This window comes from Phocoena phocoena, chromosome 9 (genome assembly GCF_963924675.1).
Source record: "Phocoena phocoena chromosome 9, mPhoPho1.1, whole genome shotgun sequence".
Taxonomy (NCBI): domain Eukaryota; kingdom Metazoa; phylum Chordata; class Mammalia; order Artiodactyla; family Phocoenidae; genus Phocoena; species Phocoena phocoena.
The window spans coordinates 30,226,078-30,247,497 of record NC_089227.1 but is presented as its reverse complement, the minus strand read 5'-3'; the positions used below and the strand labels follow the sequence as shown (position 1 = coordinate 30,247,497).

General features: G+C 34.4%; 1 protein-coding gene across 7 annotated transcripts in view; it reads right to left on the bottom strand.

Annotated features, from left to right (window-relative positions):
- Positions 1-21,420, bottom strand: part of RUNDC3B (RUN domain containing 3B) — a 154,642-nt gene that overhangs the window by 79,348 nt on the left and 53,874 nt on the right. For 4 of the 7 annotated variants that reach the window (XM_065884466.1, XM_065884468.1, XM_065884470.1 and 1 more), the window contains exons 3-4: positions 7,798-7,931; positions 757-842 (exon numbers count right to left, since the gene is read on the bottom strand). In XM_065884466.1, the coding sequence (XP_065740538.1) occupies positions 757-842; positions 7,798-7,931 (220 nt within the window). Of the gene's footprint in view, positions 1-756; positions 843-7,797; positions 7,932-14,003; positions 14,055-21,420 lie in introns of all 7 variants that reach the window. The other 3 variants (XM_065884469.1, XM_065884463.1, XM_065884464.1) reach the window with 1 other exon arrangement.

The window sequence follows — 21,420 nt, the reverse complement described above, 5'->3', positions numbered from 1 at the left end:
GGATTCTTAACCACTGCGTCACCAGGGAAGCCCAGTAATTTTACTTAATTTCAGTTTTAATTTACACAGTGGCATGTGGTTAGTGGTGACTGTATTGAATAGTACATATCTAGGATATTGAAAATATTGAATATTTTCATTTACAAATACTACTGAAATGGAAAAAAAATGCTTTCTTTAACAAAAGCTATAAATATAGATTAGCAGACCACAGCTGAGTAGGAATGACTGTTGTCCTAATATGAACCTTTTCTCGACCATCATAAAAAATTAATAAAGTCCTGTTTTACACAATGTACCATCTTACAACCCAAGAAGAACATTGGTATAGACTGCCCTAAAAAGACAACTGAGCAACCATTAATTATATTATATAAGAATTAAAGAAATAAATATTGTGGTGTGGAAAGAGAAAGAATGCTATAGGAATTTCACAGATTTTTCTCCAAATTGGTTAGAAAAAAGTCTGTGGAGAAAATGAAACTTCACGTGTTGAAAAAGTAAGAATCAGAAATTGTTCAGAAAAAAGATATTCCAGGCAGAATGTGAAGCCTGAAAAGATAAACCAAGGTAAGATGTATGTTTAGTTGAGAAACTTCATTTTCCTGAGAAGACAGTGGATTTATCTGAGAAGTACAAAAAGGAGGAAATAAAATAGGCAAGGACTTTAAAAACAAATGTGTCTTCATCTATTCTTACTGCTAAGTCTTCTGAAATCTTTTAAATATATATTGAAAATTAAAAGGACTTTTAAACCTGGTTGTTTTGAAGTCTCTCAGAGCTGTAGAGATGTATTCAGATAAATGTTTTTCCATGAGTGCTACTCTGATCCAGGCTCTACCCTAAAAGGAAGAAGAAAGAACCAAACATGAAAAAAAACTTAGAAGTTAAAATATATTTTGCCTGCTATGTCATAAAAATATAAACATTTTAATATGCAAAGAATAACTCATTCAAAATATGCATTTGATAAAGACTAAAAAATAAGTAGATAAGATGAGGTAAATTTTAATTATATATAGTATATACTTTGTTCTCTGAAGGTGCAGGGTAGATCATGTCAGATTAACTTTCTAGCATCTGAAGGGACATAACCATTAATATTGACTTAACTTGGGTTACAGACTTCTTGTGAATTATAGAAGGAAATCACAAGACATATCTCTTTACTTCAATGCCCAAATCAACATGCCAATTAAAATGAGCCCCCTTATAAAACATGAAGAAAAGAGTCCGTTCTCATTAATAATCACCCTCACACCACTTGTTTAGTCTTTCCAGAGGAAGGTTTCAGACAACCAAATTTCATTATTTATCATGCATCCAAATCATGAGTTACTGAATTTGGTGCCTCCAGAGCATATTCTAAAGACTATTACCAAAAATTTAAACCAAAAAAAAAACAAACACATAACAAAAGCACCCAGAAGCATACTCTAGAACAAAATCAGAGAAAACACACAATTCTAACAAAATATGAAAAATTTAATTTTACTTTTGAAAAGAGGTAACATCATTCAATAGTTGGGACTAGCCAGTTAAGTTTTGTTATAATCCAAAGCATTTCTTCTGGATTCTTTGTTTAGAATGAAAGACTATAAAGATTATATTTTTTAGTAAGAATTTTATAATTCAGTTACTTTCCTTTTCACTCAACCCTTTCACACATCTCGAGAAAATCTATGAAGATCAACTATATAGAAATTCAAAACACTGCAATGGCAGCTAAGAATAAAGGTGTCACTAACCAATATATATGATGGTCGACTACCAGTATAGAAAAACAAGCACTGAAATGTCTACAGTTGTAGAAATGTCTACAACTCTAGTGAATTCACCAAAACTGTCGGACAGAAGTATGAAAACGGAGTTAATCCAGACGTGGAAAAACCTAGCAGGCTAGGACTTCCCTGGTGGTGCAGTGGTTAAGAATCCGCCTGCCAATGCAGGGGACACAGGTTTGAGCCCTGGTCCGAGAAGATCCCACATGCCGCAGAGCAACTAAGCCCGTGCGCCACAACTACTGAGCCTGTGCTCTAGAGCCCGCGAGACACAACTACTGAGCCCGTGCGCCTAGAGCCTGTGCTCCACAATGAGAAGCCACCACAACGAGAAGCTCACGCACCGCAACAAAGAGTAGCCCCCGCTCGCCACAACTAGAGAAAGCCCACGCACAGCAACAAAGACCCAATGCAACCAAAAATAAATTACAATAAACTAAAAAAAAAATAACAACCTAGCAGGCTACAAGCAGCAGTATTGTTGGGAAATAAAGGAATCATATGGGTGTGATTAGCATGCCAGTCAGTTTGCCCACCAATCTGCCCACCTTTTTTTAACCTAAAAATCCCTTAGCTTGCCCTGTGCTCAGTCCATTGTTTCTGCTGAGTCAGCCCAGGGAAACCTACAGTTAGTCGTAGCGGATTGGAACAGAGGAAGGAAGAGGCAAGCACGAGCTCCTAGTCTCAAGTTTCTTAAAATTTCATCTAAAAGACACAGAGACTAGTAGTAGTGGCTTGAATCAAAAAGCTACATTCTAAAACAGAAGCGGGAAAAGCTGCCCTCCAGAGAAAGTTAGACACAGGACACTGTGCTATTGTTAAGATAAGAAATATGGGGGAAAGTCCTGCTTCCTGATTTATTAATTTCAATCCACACAAAACTGGGCTGCACCTAGTTTCCTGTCCTTAGATGTTTGTGGAATTCTTTGTTATATTGTCATAATAAATGGTGCTGATTTTAACAGTTTCTCTTCTTTCAACAAAAGAAACAGAAGATATAAAGCTTGTTGGGACCATAAAGGAGGAAAAGCTGAAAATTAGGTTTAAGATTTTAGACTTTATCAGATAATGGTGAACCACTGAAGGTTGCTGTTATTGTTTGGGAGACACAAATATTTGTTTGTTTGCCACTGAAGGTTTTTCCAAAAAATAAACGTAGTCAGCACTTCTTAAGAATGTAATTAATACATGCTTACCTCTGTTTTAAGAGTGTTTTACACATTAAGATATTTAATCCTCACAAGAACTGTGTGTGAGTCAGGTTACAATACTATCCCTACTTTACTATATGAAGAAACAAAAAATAGACACAACTGGAAGACAGGAAACTCATGCCACCAAACCAACCAACTAATTGAACTAATACCCATACACTCTACCTTCCCTCCTATTTCAGGGGATGAACTGTAAGCATTTAAGATAGTAAAAAGACAAATCACAGAGTGGACAAAAATACCTGCATTATATGTACCTGACAAACGAATCTCATTTGTAGAATGCCAAGAATTCTTACAAATCCATAAGAAAAAGATAACTCAATTTAAAAATGAGCTGCAAGGGGAAGATTTTAAACTATAGCGTCAATTTCTTCAGTAGACATCAAAATATTCAGATGCTTTCTTCCTTTCTGTGTTAGCTTTGTAAGTGACAGTTTTCAAATAATCTGCCCATTTCATTTAAATTTTTTAATTTATAGGTGTGAAGTTATTCATAATACTTTCTTTTAGGATTTTTAATGTCTGTAGGGTCGATGGGTTTTACCTCTTCTTCATTACTGATACTGGTAATTTATAATCTCTCTTTTTCTCTTCTTTCTTGAGTAGCCTTGCTAGAAACTTAACAGCTATATTAATCTTTTTAAAAACACCAACTGGGACTTCCCTGGTGGCACAGTGGTTAAGAATCCACCTGCCAATGCAGGGGGTACGGGTTTGATCCCTGGTCCAGGAAGATTCCACATGCCACGGAACAGCTAAGCCCGTGTGCCACAACTACTGAGCCTGCGCTTTAGAGCCTGTGAGCCACAACTACTGAGCCCGCCTGCCACAAGTACTGAAGCTCATGCACCTAGAGCCCATGCTCTGCAACAAGAGAAGCCAACACCACGAGAAGCCTGCACACCACAACGAAGAAAAGCCCCTGCTGGCTGAAACTAGAGAAAGCCAGCACACAGCAACATAGACCCAACGCAGCCAAAAATAAATAAATTAATTAATTAGTTAAAAAAACCAAAAAACACCAACTTTTGGTTTTGTTGATATGCTTCTAGTGTACATTTGTTTCAATTTAATTGAATTTTTGCTCTTCATTATTTCTTTCCTTCTACTTTGGGTTTATTACTTTTTTTTAAGCTGCTTGAGATGAAAGCTTGATCACTGACTTTTCAGCCTTTCTTTAAAAAAAATACATAAAAGCCTATTTAAGCCTATCTATTCTCCTCTAAGCACAATTTTTTATATATTTTCATTATCATTACTTACCAAATATTTTTCAATTTCATGTGTAATTTCTTCTTTCATCCATGAGTTATTTAGAAATTCTTCTCAAATTCAACTTATATAAGCATTTTCTAGTTAGCTTTTTATTATTGATTCTACTGTGGTTAGAGAACATACTTATATTTCAATCCTCTGAAATTCATTGAGGTGAATTACAACTTAGCAAACGACCGATCTTTGTACAAGTTCTATAAGAATGAATATCCTGTAGCTTCCTATTTTGATTTTCTTATATACTCCAGTTCTCTGGTATTCTTAATCTTTATATTTTCTTTATTTATATCATAATTACTTAAAAGTTCATTATCTGCATCTCCCATAGGTCTGTTTCAATTGTCTTTTTTATATTTCTTAGTTTTATTCATTTAATCTTGTTTCCTGATATACCTGGTGATTTCTGATTAAATAATGGACACTGTGGAGGAAAATTTGTAGCAACTCTAGTGCTACCTTTCTCTAGAGTAGATTTGCTTTTCTTCTGGTAGACAGACAGTGTACTTGAAAATCACCTTGTACCACTTAAGGACACCGCTTTTAGGTCTTTTGAAGGCTGGTCTTCATCTGAATTCCCCTTACTCCCAAGGTACAGCCTTTCTGGGGTCACAAATAAAAGCTTGGAGTGTTTACAGGGCCCCTCCAATTTGTATGACTTCCAGGTTTGGGGCCATCACACTAAAGAACTAGGGATAGGAAAAGTCGAGTGGTAGTTAAAAGAGGAGGCAGATTTGTGAATCAGTAATAGAAAATGAACATAAGAATGGCCTCTTTGCAATACTATATCTTATTGCAAAGTTCTAGTATTTGGTAATTCTGGTGTATCTGTGATTAACACCCTCTCTCTGCCTCTGCCTCTTTCAGTAGAAAATTTGGCTAACCAGCTTCTGGGACAAAGCACTGACAAGGCCAGCTTCTGAACAAGGAAAAAGTAAACAAGAAGATGAGACCAGGAATAACTAGGAAGGATTAGGGACATAAGTCATAAGAATGTATTAAAGACTACACTCACAATTCTGTTATGGTATAGGTGCTCAATAAAAATTTATCAGGTGGAAGGATGCATGGATGTATGAATGGTTGATGTGAGTAGTATATTCAGAAATTGGTCTAATATGTTAAATTTATATCATAGAAGGAACAAGGGATAAGGTTGCTTATCCTAACAAGGATGGGGGGGCAGTATAGGGGTAGGAGAGTGGAAGGTACAAACTACTGGGTGTAAGACAGGCTACAAGGATGCACTATACAGCATAGGGAATAAAGCCAATATTTTGTAATAACTGTAAATGGAAAGTAACCTTTAAAAATTATATTAAAAAAAGTAAAAATAAATTTTTTAAAATTTAGGTGCTTGGTCCATGTTTTACAAAATATTTAATTTCAATATATGTGTCAATTTTGCCAACCAAAAATTTTCCATAAGAAAAAAAATCTTTCTAAATAAAAATGGATACAGGAACAATAAACTTAGAAACTACACTGTTGAAAGATGATTGTTATACATTTGTGTAGTATACAGACATGTAATTTATTAGGTTATGATTGTCAAATAATGAATTGAATTAAATTATGTCGATCTTAAAACTATCTAATATTTCCAACCTTTATTTTCTACTTCATTTTTATTTCATTCTGTAACTCTTAAGTGTCAAAAATGGTAAGGAAAGTTATTATGACAAACCAATAAAAATAAACTACTATACTAAAGCTAATATACCTTATGTCACCAGCTCAGACCTTTACAATCTTAAAAATTTTGAGGACTCCAAAGGGTTTTTACATACGTTATATCTATCCATATTCACTGCACTACAAGTCAAAACTGGAAACTTTTAAAATATATAGTAATTAAAAAAATAATGAACTCATTATACATTAACGTTGAAAACCATATTTTTATGAAAAAATAACTATCTTTCCCTAAAAAAAATATTAGAGAGAAAAGACCTCTGTTTTACATTTTTACAAATCTCTTTAATGTATGGCTTAATAAAAGAGAACTAGATATCTGCTTCAGCATTCTATCTGTTGCAATGGGTCGTTCTGGTTGAAGCATGTAAAGAAAATCTACCCTCACACAGATACATAATTGGAAAAAGGAATCATTTAATAGCCTTTTCAGATAATTGTGGATGATATTCTCCTTTGGTTCTAATCAAAACTCAGTAAGTGATAATTTCTCAAAGGTTAATTGCAACATGGACTCTATAACCATATCAATGAATGTTGCATACTGTATTACATTCTTACACTTTGAATGGAGCTTTTACCCATGCATGATTTTATTATTCCACACATCAGACGCAAGAGGGAAGAGATATGGGAACATATGTATATGTATAACTGATTCACTTTGTTATAAAGCAGAAACTAACACAACATTGTGAAGCAGTTATACTCCAATAAAGATGTTAAAAAATAAAAATAAAAAATATAAGTTATGCAGGTCTACAAAATATTGACACATTCCATTAAATAATATATATTTTTGTTAATATCAACATCAGTGTTATTAGAAAAGCATTTAAGTACTAGGAAGTTATCGAGTTAAGATGGTGAATACACTACAAGTTTTCCAAAATTCTAATTTTTACTGGAAAGCTTTAATTTTACCATTGGCAACAAATACTGTCAAGCCGTTTTTCTTGAAGGAACAGGTTTACTTCATTCATCTTTATTTATGAAATGTCTACAAAATGCCTACGTCTAAAAAGGCTATAGTTTGAATGTTTTTCTTTCAAGTAAAAATAGTATTACATGACAAAAGTGTCTAGTTCAGTTAACAATTCAAACTACTGCATGAGTACGTTTCCTTGAGACAACCATCACATGTCAATATGCTGTATACACACTTCCCATTTTGTCACTCAAGATATTAAAAAGACAGCTTCTCAAAGCCTTGATATTTAATTAAATTAATAATGTTTACTTCACCATCATGGACATTAAGTGAAACTGGTTTTTGTTTTTGTCTTTAAGACTGAATGTATGGTGAGGAAGAACTCAATGACTACTAGTATAGTTTGATGCTACTGCTTTAATTTATGCTAAGGCACCAGTTAATTTTACCCACCATTGCTTCTGCATAAGCAGTGCAAGTATCGACCCGGTGCAAAAGGCAAGTAACATTTTGGTACTATGTGAAAATAGTTTTGACATTATGGACTGCCAGCGCAGGACACTAAGAGGCACTGATTTAGGTAATTCAAGAAATGTAGAAACTTCATGGACTAGGAAATATTTTACTGTGCTTCTCAAAAAAGAAATTCATAGTTACTAGCTTCATACCTTCCTGCTATTTATAAGGCAACAGTGAAGATTCAAGAGCATTCTAAAATAATTACATGCTACTAAAAATAAAAAATGAAACGAGCCTCTGAAAGATGTTAAATTTGGTCAAGTGCTTAATTCCAACAAAGAAAAGAAAGATTTTATATAGCAAAGAGCTCAAAATTTTCTATTTGGGTCAAAATTGTTTAGGATTAGATTACACGTACTGCACATTATTATTTATGCCTTACCTTAGCTCTAGAGGAACTGACATTTTCCATATTTTCAATGCTGCAGATACAGTTCTGTGAAACTTTCCGGCAAGCCACTCTGATATAGTCCCAGAAGCTACGAGGACTTTCATAACCAAACCAGGTTACTTGACCTTCAGGAGACAAATTGTAATACAAAATAAAACTAGACTAGAAATTCAAAACTCAAGAATAAAACTCTGAGAAATAAATGTCAGTAGAGTGTGCGATTGTGGAAAGGGCACCTGGGGTCAAAAAGCCTTAAGTCTGGTCCCGTTCTACCTCTACCTAGTTGTGTTACTTTGGGCAATTTATTTAATGTATCTGGATCATAGTTTTCTCAACAATAAAATTAAATTAAATGAAGTAAAAAGGGTCTAGACACTAAAAAATCTCTTATAGGTTAATATCCTGTTATTCTAACACAGTCTTTCAGAGAGCACACAGGTATGCCTCTTTGTGGTTCTAATTAAGCGTTAATTTAAACTTCACCAGTTGCATCCTGAAGCTTCCTCTTCTTGGAAAAACAGAAAAAACTTAAAAGGCAACACTTTTTCTCCTCTTCAGAGGGATACTTCAAAGAAATGAAACAACGTGTGGTCTGTAAGTACCTATAATCAGTGAGACTCCTACATTCACTAATCATTCCCACCCATTCACTACCATTCTACCAAACCTTCATCTAACTGTCATTCTTTTGCTCTCTTCTAGTCACCAACCTGTGACAAGTCCTTCAGGCATTTACTACTCTAATCTTCCAGATTTGGGTAATTATGTATTGTTCAAGAACAAATGTTCTTTTGTGTGTATCTTATATTATTAATATTTCTATGCAGGACTTTGAGCAGTAGGTCCAGGGGAACAATTTTTTACTCTAAATATTTTTAAATGGGACATGAGAGACATCTTAATATTTCTTCAGGTGTCTGGAATAATTATTCTTACCTAGGGAAGTTGTTCAATCTTAATGAAGAAAGATTAGCTTTTATATTTTAAAATCTCTGCTTCTTTGTTTTCAGTTAATATTTATCTCAATCTTCTTTTCCCCAGTAACACGTTCTCTCTAAGCAACATCAAAAAGAGTTAAAGTGTTCTTGTCCACAAGCAGCATTTTAGGAACAACGTCTGAAATATGTGAGTGGTGTCCAACCAGGGCAGCCCATAAGAATGACTGGGCTTCTTTTAAAAAGTTCTCATGTCTGGGCTCCACCCAAACTAAATAATCAGAGTCTTTGGGGGTGGGCCTACACACTGGTATTTTTTAAAAGATCCCCCTGGTATTTCTAATAGTATGGTTACTCAACCAACAGAAAGCTCACATATCATGATAGGTAACCCCTATTCATCATGGAGGACATTTCCAAGGGCTCCTCTTCTGGTAAGCCACGTGTGATCTCTGCAGTAAGTTACTCCTCCCTACGTGCTGGCGTATCACCCTGAGCTTACTTACCCTTATAATTATCTGCTTACTTGATTGTCTCACATATTAGGTGGTAAGATCACTAAGGCAAGGACTGTATCTTATTTGTCCTCAATTCTATCTCCAGCACTTAACACAGTGCTTGGCTCATAGCGGGCATTTAATAAATATTTACTAAACAAATCGACTGGTTAATCAGCAGAAAACAAGATCTTAATTGCAATGCACATAGAAATTTGAATTTAAAAAATCTAATTAGTATCTTTTTACAGAAACAGCTCAGTGACAACCTGGTATCAAGATGTCTGCATGCTAGATTACAGATATCAAATATTCTGGACAAATACATTTAGCTTTGTCTACAAATAACTAAAAATACAAAAGCATCTAGAAAGCTTTATTCAAACATCTATATAACTCAAATGTCTCCTTAAAAATTAAATCTTACTACCAAAAAATACAAATCTATAGGAATGTTTATAATCTTCCTTCTTTTTCTCAATCTCTCCCCATCACTTTTCTTTGCCTCCTCTCTTCTTTAGTTAAAAAAAGTTCCTAGAACAGGATCTCAGTATAGTCTGTCTTTGGGGCAATTTTCATGTTATCAATTTGTTAGCCATTTGGAGAGGAAACAGGATGCCTAATGGTAAGAATATGAGCTTTTGAGCCTGGTGGGCCAGAATTATATCACTTTCTAGACATGCAATCTTAAGCAAATGACTTAACTTCACTCTACCAATCTGAGTTTCTTCTATAAATTGACAATAATGGTGGTATCTACATGATAACACTGCTGTGAGGATTAAATAATGTATGTGCAGCAATTAGTATACAGCCTAATACAAATATTAACAATGATTACTACTGTTATTACTATTATCATACAAATAGTCAAGAGACCCAAGGTCCCCTTGCATTGCAAAGTGGGAATGAGATGCACAGTGAAGTTTTTCCCATTACTTGCTTAGAATCTAGAAAAATCTTTAAAATTTACTCCCTAATCCAACCTTTTACCATATCAACCATTCTAAATTTACCTCCCTAAAATCTAGTCTTGACTAATTTTCCTTGGCTTCTATTAATTGGGATTGTCCCGCAATTTAAAAATGAGGAATAGCTACCACACTTCCCTCAAGAAATGGAGTACCATACACTGCCAGGGACCTCAAAAGGAGAATCACAGGATTTCTCTGGTGACTTTATTTTAAATCTTCTCATGAGTTTGGCATGACTGAGGAAATTAATTTATGAGAAGTTTCAAAGTAGAGCTGTTGAAAACCAAAAGAATATAACAAAGCCCCCTTTTGGAGGAGAGGAAACAAAGATATAGAGAAACTAAAAGTCTAGGCTTAGGTTAAACAGAAAAGGAATGGGCGCTAAATCCTTAGGATTCCTGCTATGTGTAGGATATGCTGTCTACAAGACCTTCACCCAAGAGAAAATGACAAGATTTCCTAGCTAACGAACTGAGAAACTAAACAATTAACAAAATGACATGTTGCCATGACTTGCAGGGCCTTAAGTATACCAGTAGTATCTTCCCAACACTGCTACCTACTCAACAAACTAAATGAGAGGATGACTTGGCTTGATTCTGCCTTCCTTTCTCTTTCATGTGCATCATTTCCAAAATGGAAGTTTTTAAATCAAGACCCTGAATTTTTCACATTCAGAAGGATGTGGGTTGAATCCCTTGTTAGAACCTCCAAATGAACTCTCATGTAAATTGTCCATGTATCCTAGGGTTTTATTTAAATAATTAAATAATTTCTGCAACTATGAAAAAGGTTGAAGTTAATTAAAAATAGTGGAAGTGTTCAATTGGTTATTTGAGATATTATTACTTGAACATCACTTTTACTTAAACACAGATTAACTGCTAGCAAAAGATGTACTTGGGGGGCTTCCCTGGTGGCGCAGTGGTTGAGAGTCCGCCTGCCGATGCAGGGGACGCCGGTTCGTGCCCCGGTCTGGGAGGATCCCACATGCCGCGGAGCGGCAGGGCCCGTGAGCCATGGCCGCTGAGCCTTCGCGTCTGGAGCCTGTGCTCCGCAGCGGGAGAGGCCACAACCGTGAGAGGCCCGCATACCGCAAAAAAAAAAAAAAAAAAAAAAAAAAAAAAAAAAAAAAAAGATGTACTTGGGCTCTTAGTCTGTAACCAGTATTCAACAGGAAAATTAAAAAACAAAGCGACAGGGTGATCATGCCTTTAAAAATAATTATTGAGGTAATAAATAATCACTCCAAAGATATTCTCATTTCCTTTAAAAAGAACCAGAAAAGCAAATCACATGGCAAGAAACTGACTAGCCTACATTTTGAAGAAATTTTATTCAGGAGAAGAATTATGCTGTCACTAACAATTCTCTTTTTAACGTTGCTGACAAGTGTAAGTGTATAAAGTGCTTTCAATTTTATATGTTTTTAGTAGTTGACTTTTTACCAAAGACAAAGTTAAACAAGCTTTTCAAAACTTATTCCCAACCCATCAATCCAACTCTAATTCATTTTAGGCACAGAAATGAATGATGAAAGTTTGCTAGACTAAAAGATCTGCTACTAACCAGCTACGTGATGTCTTTCCCACTAAACTGCCTCATTTTCAGCAACTTAAAATGGCCTGTGATCTCTAAGATCCAATGTTATTCTAAAATTACTCTTCTATATTATTTAACTTAGACACCTAACTTAATATTACTTTAGATACCTACCTTAATATTTTTGAAGGTATCTAACTTAAATAATATAGTCACATCATGCAATATACTCGTGTTTTGCTTTTATCTTATTTTATGGCAAGATGAGACCTTCTAAAAACAAGAACTAAACTTTCCAAAGTGGTTCTCTAGTAGTGGCTAATGACACATCATCTTTTGATAATATAAAATATAAATGAATCTGTTAAGTGACTTCCTTTCTCCACCCTTTGTATTAGTACTTCGCTATGTAAAGAGCCAATGTAAGACTGGTCTCACAAGCTGAAGTTTTGTTAGTGCTACAATATATCACCTAGATGATAACAACAAAGACTATTACCTTGGAGCTGCTATTCATCTAGACAAGCAATAAAATACAGTCCCATTTTAATTTTAATAAGCTACTCTGATATTGCAAAAGTTTCAGATACTTAAAGGAAACTGGTTACTTATGGATTTATTGTTGCCAATATATTAATATTTCAGTATTTAACTTTTCACTGTAAATTTTATAGCAGCAATCCTAAATTTCTTACTGCTAACTTATGAAAATTAGTTTAATATTTTCTACTATCTTTTTACTGAATAGAGAAAATTCCCATTTCAACAAAAGGTCAGAATCTTTTCCTTTTAAAAAGTACTACTATTAGTTGAAGCTTATATTTATTAGACAAGCCAGGTTTGAAAGTAAAATTACGACCTTGATTAATTTTCTAGATAAAGTCTCATGTTAATGTTTTTTTAAAAAGAACAAATTTAAACACTTAAAAAAAAACCTTTAATTACACTTTCAGCTGATCTGAAGAAATCTGAGTCTAGATACTCAACTGTACTTATACTGCTAGCTCACTATGTTACTTACAAGATGCCTCAAGTAAATCATTTAGCAACTATGAATCACAGTCACTAATCTATAAAATGTAATTACTACCCTTTGGTACTGACAATTAATGTCTTGTTCACTGGTAAGGAATTTATCACAAACAAACATCTAAAGTATGCATCTACACTATAAAAATTAGTCAATTCTTAATCTTCCAAAACAAAAAAATATTAAGATAGCCAGGTTCACCAAAAATCTGAAAACTGAATTTTACTTAATAGGCTTTTTTATCCAGGTAATTTTACCATCTTTCCAAGCAGAGTTCAAAGGTTTTGTTTTTTTCTTCCACCAGCATTTTTTAACATAAAGCTTAGAATACCAGTAGACTGAATTAGAGTACCGAGGGCTGACGTCCACACAGAGAGCCACGCATAAATGTGTAGCCCTGAAGAAATCAAGCATAATGTGTTTCAGTAGTGATTAAGGTTATACATAGGGGACATTAAATTGTTTAAAGTGATTGTGGGGATCAGGATTGAGGAAATGAGAAGACATTTGTTTTCTACTTTCTACCTTTCTTATTATAAGTAATCTTTAAAAATAATAACTATGTATTTCTTTTCTAAGTGAAAAATATAATAAAAGGCTAGGTCATTAGCACAGAGGCTTAGCAGTGCTTTGCATACAATAGGAACTCAATAAAAAAGTTTTGAGTAAGTGAATAAAGGCATATATTCTACCTGGAAGAAAGGAAACTAAGGAATATATTTCCACTAGTGGTTCAAGAACAGTGAAACAGTTACTGTTGACAGCACCCATGTATGTTTTACTGAGTAACTCTGGAAATTCACACAGCTTCCCTGAGACCCAGTTTGCATGTAATACAAATATTACTACACAGCACTTACAAAACTGAGAAAATAACCAATAAGTCTTATATTATAATAAAATATAAATAACACAGAGATGCATGATTAATAAAATTGTGCTTAAAACCATGAAACTTAATAGAAATATAGAGGGGTCATGTAGGAGAAGGAGAGCAAATGGATTATTATATTGTGTGGATTCACAAAAAGCTTTTCATTTAAAAATTAGCATAAAGCATAGTTCTGCCCTCTGGATTAACAAAAACAAAAATAGAAAGCTTTGCAAAACCCATGCAATGTACTAAGAAAGATCACTTAACTGATACAGCCCTCCCCAGTAAGTCAATTCCATGCTGCCGTGCAGCTCAGGGGCAGGAGGCATCACCAGCATAGAGTACCTTGAAGAGGTATTTGGAGATGAGCCAGCCATCGGCAACTTTGGGAAATCTCTTTAAAAAAAATAAACAACAACAACACACAGATATTTAAGAAACCTGTCATCAAGTTTACAATAGCAAACTGAACGGCCCCAATAAGATGGCTACACATAATCTTGATGCAGTAAACATCACTTTTACCTAATAAATAAAATGAACTCAATGAAGATGAATTGAGCTCATGCTCTACTCAGCACGGAAATCAAGCTGGTCCCTGTAGCCTATTCTATTGGAGATGATAGGATGTCTTTAAGTCACAGAAATAAATGAGAAGCTATTTTTCCCTGTCTACTTTCACCTCCATTATTCTTAGCCAAACATAAAGAAGCCTGACTGAATTTGCTAGCTTTGCACCTCAAAATTTATACGATTGGTTAGAAAAATTACTCACTTATTGAACTATATGGCTTAGAAAGGTTTCAACTTTAAAAACAAATATACTTTTTTTACTGTCAACTTTTCTAAAAGTTATAAAATTCATTTTGAAGAGCAGTTGTTTCTTTTTTTGGTCTAAGCAGAGTTAAAGTTTGTATGTCTTTTTTTTCAGAATTATGAGAACAGCACTTAAATATCTAGTAAAATGTTCTTCAGTTTAACCAATGTTGACTAAATGCCTACTTCATTCAAATACTGTTTTTCCTGCAGCTTCCAATTATTGTTTAACAATCACCATCTGGAAAAGTACTATAAATTCTTGCCTATGTTGTTTGGCAATTCCTATACAGGAAAACTCCAAAGCCAAATTTCTGAAGTCATATTCCCAACAGATGATATCTTTTTGTTTCATAAGCAAACACTGAAATCTCCCATAGGACATGGTTCCACACCTTTCCAAATACTTTATGAAACTAAACAAAAACCAACCAACCAAACACAGTCAGTAGTGTATAAAAAAATGAAAGGAAGGAGATATATATATAGCTGTGCTATTGGTCACTTCTATGTCTCTACTATTCACCTCTATCCTCCTATTTGTATCACTGTAAATGAATATTAAATTTGGAAACACATATCCAAAAGGATCTATAACCAAAAGGTACCCTAGTTAAGTCCATGTTAAAACATAATGCTCTTTCTATAACTACAACAAACAAAATGAAAATCTCTCCGCATTAAATGTAAATCAGAACAGAATGCTTTTCATTGAAAATATTAAGAATACCAATTCTTAATGTTTAAACCATATTTATTAGCTCTGCCTTGAAAGTTATGTATCTTACTTGTAGTCATTTACGTAATCAAAAGTTATCAAAGTAAAAACAATTTCTGGGAAAACCGTACTTAAAGTAATTTTACTTCAAAACATGTATCAAGTAAAATGTATCATGTCCAGATTTATGTCATGGCTTAATCAATCCTTGGTACAAAATGGGAAACAACTACTGAATCTATTATGAAGCTCAATTTATAGTTTAGGGGTTTTTTTTTAAGCTTTTAATATGTTAGCCTTTATGCCCTGGTTATGCATGTTATTTTGATCCTGGCTATGGAACACCATGTGAAAATTTTAACAATTAAAACATTTTCACTTATTTGTAGGCATTAATTGCTTTAATCATAATTTAATATCTCACTCTAGGTCAGTTATAAGCAACAAGAAGCATCCAGACCAAATGACAATCCACAAGATTCCAAATTATCTGTAGTCAAATTTCAACACCACTCTCATTTTGGAGATGGGAAAGGAGAGGCCCAGAGAGAGCCTGCCTAGACCCAGCACACCCCTGTTCCCTGTAGCCTCATACTGATCTACTCCTTTGGCTACAGACAAGATCTGACACATGGAGAGAATCAGTCAGCTGGCTTTTCTGGTTGGATATGAGTTCTCACTACAGCCTCAGAAATAGGAAAAATAATGGGGCAGTAAACATGCACTGAGAATGAGGTAAATATTTTTCATATAAAATTTAAAGTCTTAGCTTAGTTGCTCCCCAAAATATATATATAAATGAACGACAAAGCTTACATTATTTCAAAGTGGCTCAAGGAGTGCTTGTTAGAAAACGTTTTCATTTGCAGTTGAAATTAAAACTTTTGTTTTAAAGTATACAATATTAAATATTTATTTAAATATATTTATAACATAAAATACATATCACATATAAAATATAGGATATTAATATATAAAATACATAAAATTTCTTTACATATTTAAAATATATGATGTTAAGACAGTTGAGACAAGACCAAATAAACTGAAAATGTTTTGTTCAAGAACAAAATTCATTCAAATGTACCATTATAATTATATAATATACTGTGATATTAAGTGTTAGTTTCTGAAATTTCAGCCAAAAGAAGAACCTACTCAGAAATAGATATGCGGGGACTTCCCTGGTGGTCCAGTGGGTAAGACTCCACGCTCCTAATCCAAGGGGCCTGGGTTCAATCCCTGGTTGGGGAACTAGATCCCACATGCATGCCACAACTAAGAAGTCCGCAGGCCACAACTAAGAAGTCCACATGCCACAACTAAAGATCCTGCATGCAAAGATCCCACATACCGCAACTAAGACCCAGCACAGCCAAAATAAATAAATAAATAAATATTTTTAAAAAAAGAAATAGATATGCAATGAAAGAATGCTTAATCATACTGAAGATACCGTGTCTTCTGACTCAAAAAGTATATATTTTTCAAAAACAAATAAATGAAAGTAAATCAACTTTATAATCTTTATATTAAGGTGGAAAATGGCCATCATACAGAAAAGATTACTGACCATGGTTTTATTCTTTTTTTTGCGGTACACGGGCCTCTCACTGCTGTGTGGCCTCTCCCATTGCGGAGCACAGGCTCCGGACGCGCAGGCTCAGCGGCCATGGCTCATGGGCCCAGCCGCTCCGCGGCATGTGGGATCTTCCCAGACCGGGGCACAAACCCGCGTCCCCTGAATCGGCAGGCGGACTCTCAACCACTGCGCCACCAGGGAAGCCCCCTGACCATGGCTTTAAACACATGAATCAGCCTTGGTGATAAGACTGAATATAATTCTATTCCATAAATATGATATTTATTCCATTTTTTCATGTTAGCCCTTGTTATAACTTCAGCTTTCTAATTATTTTGATTTCTTTGACGACTGAGCTACATTATCATGATTGATAAAATTTGACAACTACGTAGAAGGTGAGCCTTTTGCCTTTGTTGTATTTAGTCTAATTTTCTTTCTCTCTGTGTATATACTCTGCTAATAAGGCTACAGGTAGATGACTTTATTTTTACGTGATCCAAGATGGATTCCTGAAAAGATCCCTAGATGGACTGATTTGTAAAATGACTGCTATTTATAAGGCAAATAACAAAACTGATTATAAATGATCAGATAGTAAGTCAGAATTTTCACAAGTTTTCTTTTTAAACTAGCAATACCAGATAGCATATACTCTCTTCTGTCATTGATAATAATAATGTGCAAGTTCTTATTGTTTGACATTTTGAATCTTCAACCATGTATTTATATGTAAGAGAAAAATCATTCAGTGAAGAAATATTTACAACTGCATTATGTACTGTAATTAAGCTAACAATGAAACAATATTATCTTCTTTTCTATGTAGCCATTTTCGATTTTTTAATAGCTTCTGAAATTAAAATTTAATATTATATATGACATCTTAAACTTTTTAAAAGTTTACTTTAAAATGCCATTTACAGGTAGATGCTAGGTACATTAGAAAAAGTATTTGGCTATTTGATTCAACAATTTTTAAAAACTGAGCACCAAAATCACGCAAATATTTTACGTTTGAAAAGTCATAGTGACTTGAAAGAAAAGGAACGTACGAAGAATAAAAATATTAGATTATATGCACCAACAACTCATTGAGATTAGAAAATTAGAAAGGTGTAGGAACTGAAATTATGATGCTTTCCAAAGATGAATTAAAGTCCATTAAATTGTGCAATCTTTTCCATGTTCTATAAAATGAGAAATATTTACTTCCTTTAAATGAGCAATATTTAAGCATTAAAAGTGATCAAAACTGTTGCTGAAATTATGTAACAAAAAATTTTCTCAAGAAAACAACTTTCCATTACTGAAAATAAACTATGATTTGATTATTACAAGTACTGTAAGTTGCTCTATGCTAATTTGCAAAAATCATAAGGTCAAACTGGAAATGTCCCATTATTCTTCTGGCAGAAACTCAAAGGGCTACAAACACAGATAAACAAACATGAACTACCATCAGAGACCATCAATTCCTGCTAAATCCAAGAATTCGGAATTACCTGGTAGAATCATAAATTTTTTTAACTCTCTCATATATTTAAAAAAAACACTAAAAATATCCTAGGCAATTTTATCAATAGTAGCTATTATTTAATTAATCTTTTCATAATACTTTCTATGTAGTACTCCCTCTCAGAAGCCAAATCTAAATTGGAATTCTTGAAGGGGTTTTTAAAGTGAAGTTCATGTAAAATAAACTTGAAAGATTCTCCAGGAATAACAAAGTTTAAAACTATTAATAAATCTCTCCTTCTATAAATAAGAAAAATATTTAAATTTGGAGGTTAAAATGACTCCTTGAAAATTACGGTTTGGTTACAAAATATAAAAACTGTTTAGTCTGTATCTCCTAAATAAGTACAAATATTTGAGATACTTATCTTGCTCTTCACCCCAAAATGCCTACAACAAATATAGTTATTAAGAGTACTATGACAATCACATAGCTCCAAAGAGAAGCAAATAACCAAGTATGTGGGAATAGTCTGTTTCAGAATTTTAGACATTCAAAACCATATAAAGTATTACAAAACTAAGATAAGAAAAATATTTCAGACGTTTCAAAACAGAAATAAACTCTCAAATGAAAAATAAGAGTAAAATAATAAACTACCAATATTAATCATGTAAGAAGACTAATATCAAGGGAGAAAAAGGTCACTGATCAAAATGGGTTATACAAAAACTAGTTCCACATGATGTAAATAATTAGTTCTTTTCTATTCCAGACTAATTAAAAAAACTCACTCCACAAAAGAAGCAGGCAGGGTTTCCCTGGTGGTGCAGTGGTTGAGGGTCCGCCTGCCGATGCAGGGAACACGGGTTTTTTGCCCCGGTCCGGGAGGATCCCACGTGCCACGGAGCGGCTGGGCCCGTGAGCCACGGCCACTGAGGCTGTGCGTCCGGAGCCTGTGCTCCGCAACGGGAGAGGCCACAACAGTGAGAGGCCCGCATACCGCAAAAAAAAAAGCAGGCAAAGGTCATAATAAAAATATTAGGAAAAAAGATGAAAAAACATGAACTTACATTCAGTCTCATTTGTAAATAAAAACAAATTAAAATAACAAAATGTTTTATATATTTCATATTAATTGAAGACCAAAAACAGATATTTTCCCCTTACCAAATTAAAACTTAAAAATATTAATATAATAATATAATGAGGATATGAGAAAAATAACCACATATATTATTGTTGGTACAACCTTTCTGATAGACAATATAGCAACATATATTAAACATAACATAGCATATATATCATAATGTGCATACCCTTTAATTTCAGTAATTACAATTCTAAGAATTCATTAGCTATTATCATTAATATAAAATAATTTTAAAGAAATTTCTAATTTAAAGAAATTAGAAAACTATGTAAAAAATTTTTCAGTGATATATGACAGTATGTTTATGAAACGGAAATTTGGTAAAAAACTTTGGTAAGCAAAAAGGATATTAATTATGGTTCATTCATACAATGGAATATTATATATTCCAAATATTATATATTTGTTTAAAAATGAAATGGAAATATACACACAGAAATAGAAAACAGATGCTCAAAATCTTGTACATCAATGTTACAACAGTACTAGTTATAAGAGAAAAAATGGAAACAATCTAAATGTCCATTAAATGATTAATGGAGGGACATCCCTGGTGGCTCAGTGGTTAAGAATCCGCCTGCCAATGCAGGGGACACAGGTTTGATCCCTGGTCCGGGAAGATCCCACAAGCCGTGGAGCAACTAAGCCCACGCTCAGCCCGTGTGCCTTGAGCCCGTGCTCCACAACAAGAGAAGCCACTGCAATGAGAAGCCCGCGCACCGCAAGGAAGAATAGCCCCCGCTCGCCACAACTAGGGAAAGCCTGCGCGCAGCAACGAAGACCCAATGCAGCCAAAAATAAATAATTAAATAATATTAATAATAAATTAATTTAAATGATTAATGGTTACACAAAATGTGGTGTGTCTATATAATGAAATATTAGCCATAAAAAGGAATGCAGTACTGGTCCCTGTACAACCTTGAAAACATGCTAAATGAAAGAAGCCAAACATTAAAGCCACACATTTTATGATTTGATTTACATGAAATGTCTAGAAAAGTAAATCCATAAGGACCAAAAGTGTATTAGTGGTTTCCAGGAAATGGTGGGGAGGAGAGCAGAGGAAGTGAGTGCTTAGTGGGTATACATTTTTTTTTGTAAAGAAATTTAATTTTATTCTAAGAATTTGAAATACAGGGATTTAATCAGAACTGGGCTTTATTTTCTTTTCTTTGTACTTTTTTTTTTTTTTTTTTTACTTTGGCTGTGGTGGGTCTTCGTTGTGGTGCGCTGGGTCTACCTTGCAGCGTGCAGGTTCTTCATTGCTGTGTGGGGGCTTCTCTGGTTGCGGCGCACGGGCTCCAGAGCGCGAGGATTCAGGAGTTGCTGAGCGCAGGCTTAGTCGCCCAGCAGCATGTGAGATCTTAGTTCCCCGACTAGGGATCGAACCCACGTCCCCTGAATGGTAAGGCAGTTTCTTAACCTCTGGACCACCAGGGAAGTCCCTAGAGTTTCTTTTTTTTTTTTTTTTTTTTTGTGGTACGCGTGCCTCTCACCGTTGTGGCCTCTCCCGTTGTGGAGCACAGGCTCCGGACACGCAGGCTCAGCAGCTATGGCTCACGGGCCCAGCCGCTCCACGGCATGTGGGACCGGGGCATGAACCCGTGTGCCCTGCATCGGCAGGCGGACTCTCAACCACTGCGCCACCAGGGGAGCCCCCTAGAGTTCCTTTTTAATGTAATGAAAATGATCTGGAACTGACAGTAGTGATAGCTTCACAACACTGTGAATACTAAAATCCAAGGAATTGTACACTTTAAAATGGTGAACTTTATGTTATTTGAATTTAATTTCAAGTCTTAAAATACTAATAAAACAAAATGAAATGGAAAAATATAATATGGCCAATACTAAGGGCAAAATACAGGTCATAAAGAAGAAAATACACATATTGTCTATGTATATACATTCATATGTATATACACAGATAATTTACATGACAGATATACAAAAAGTTGCCAGCTGCAATTATATCTGGTATTTCTGGAAGTTTTTATTAATACTTCCTATGGCTTTATATTTGAACCTCTT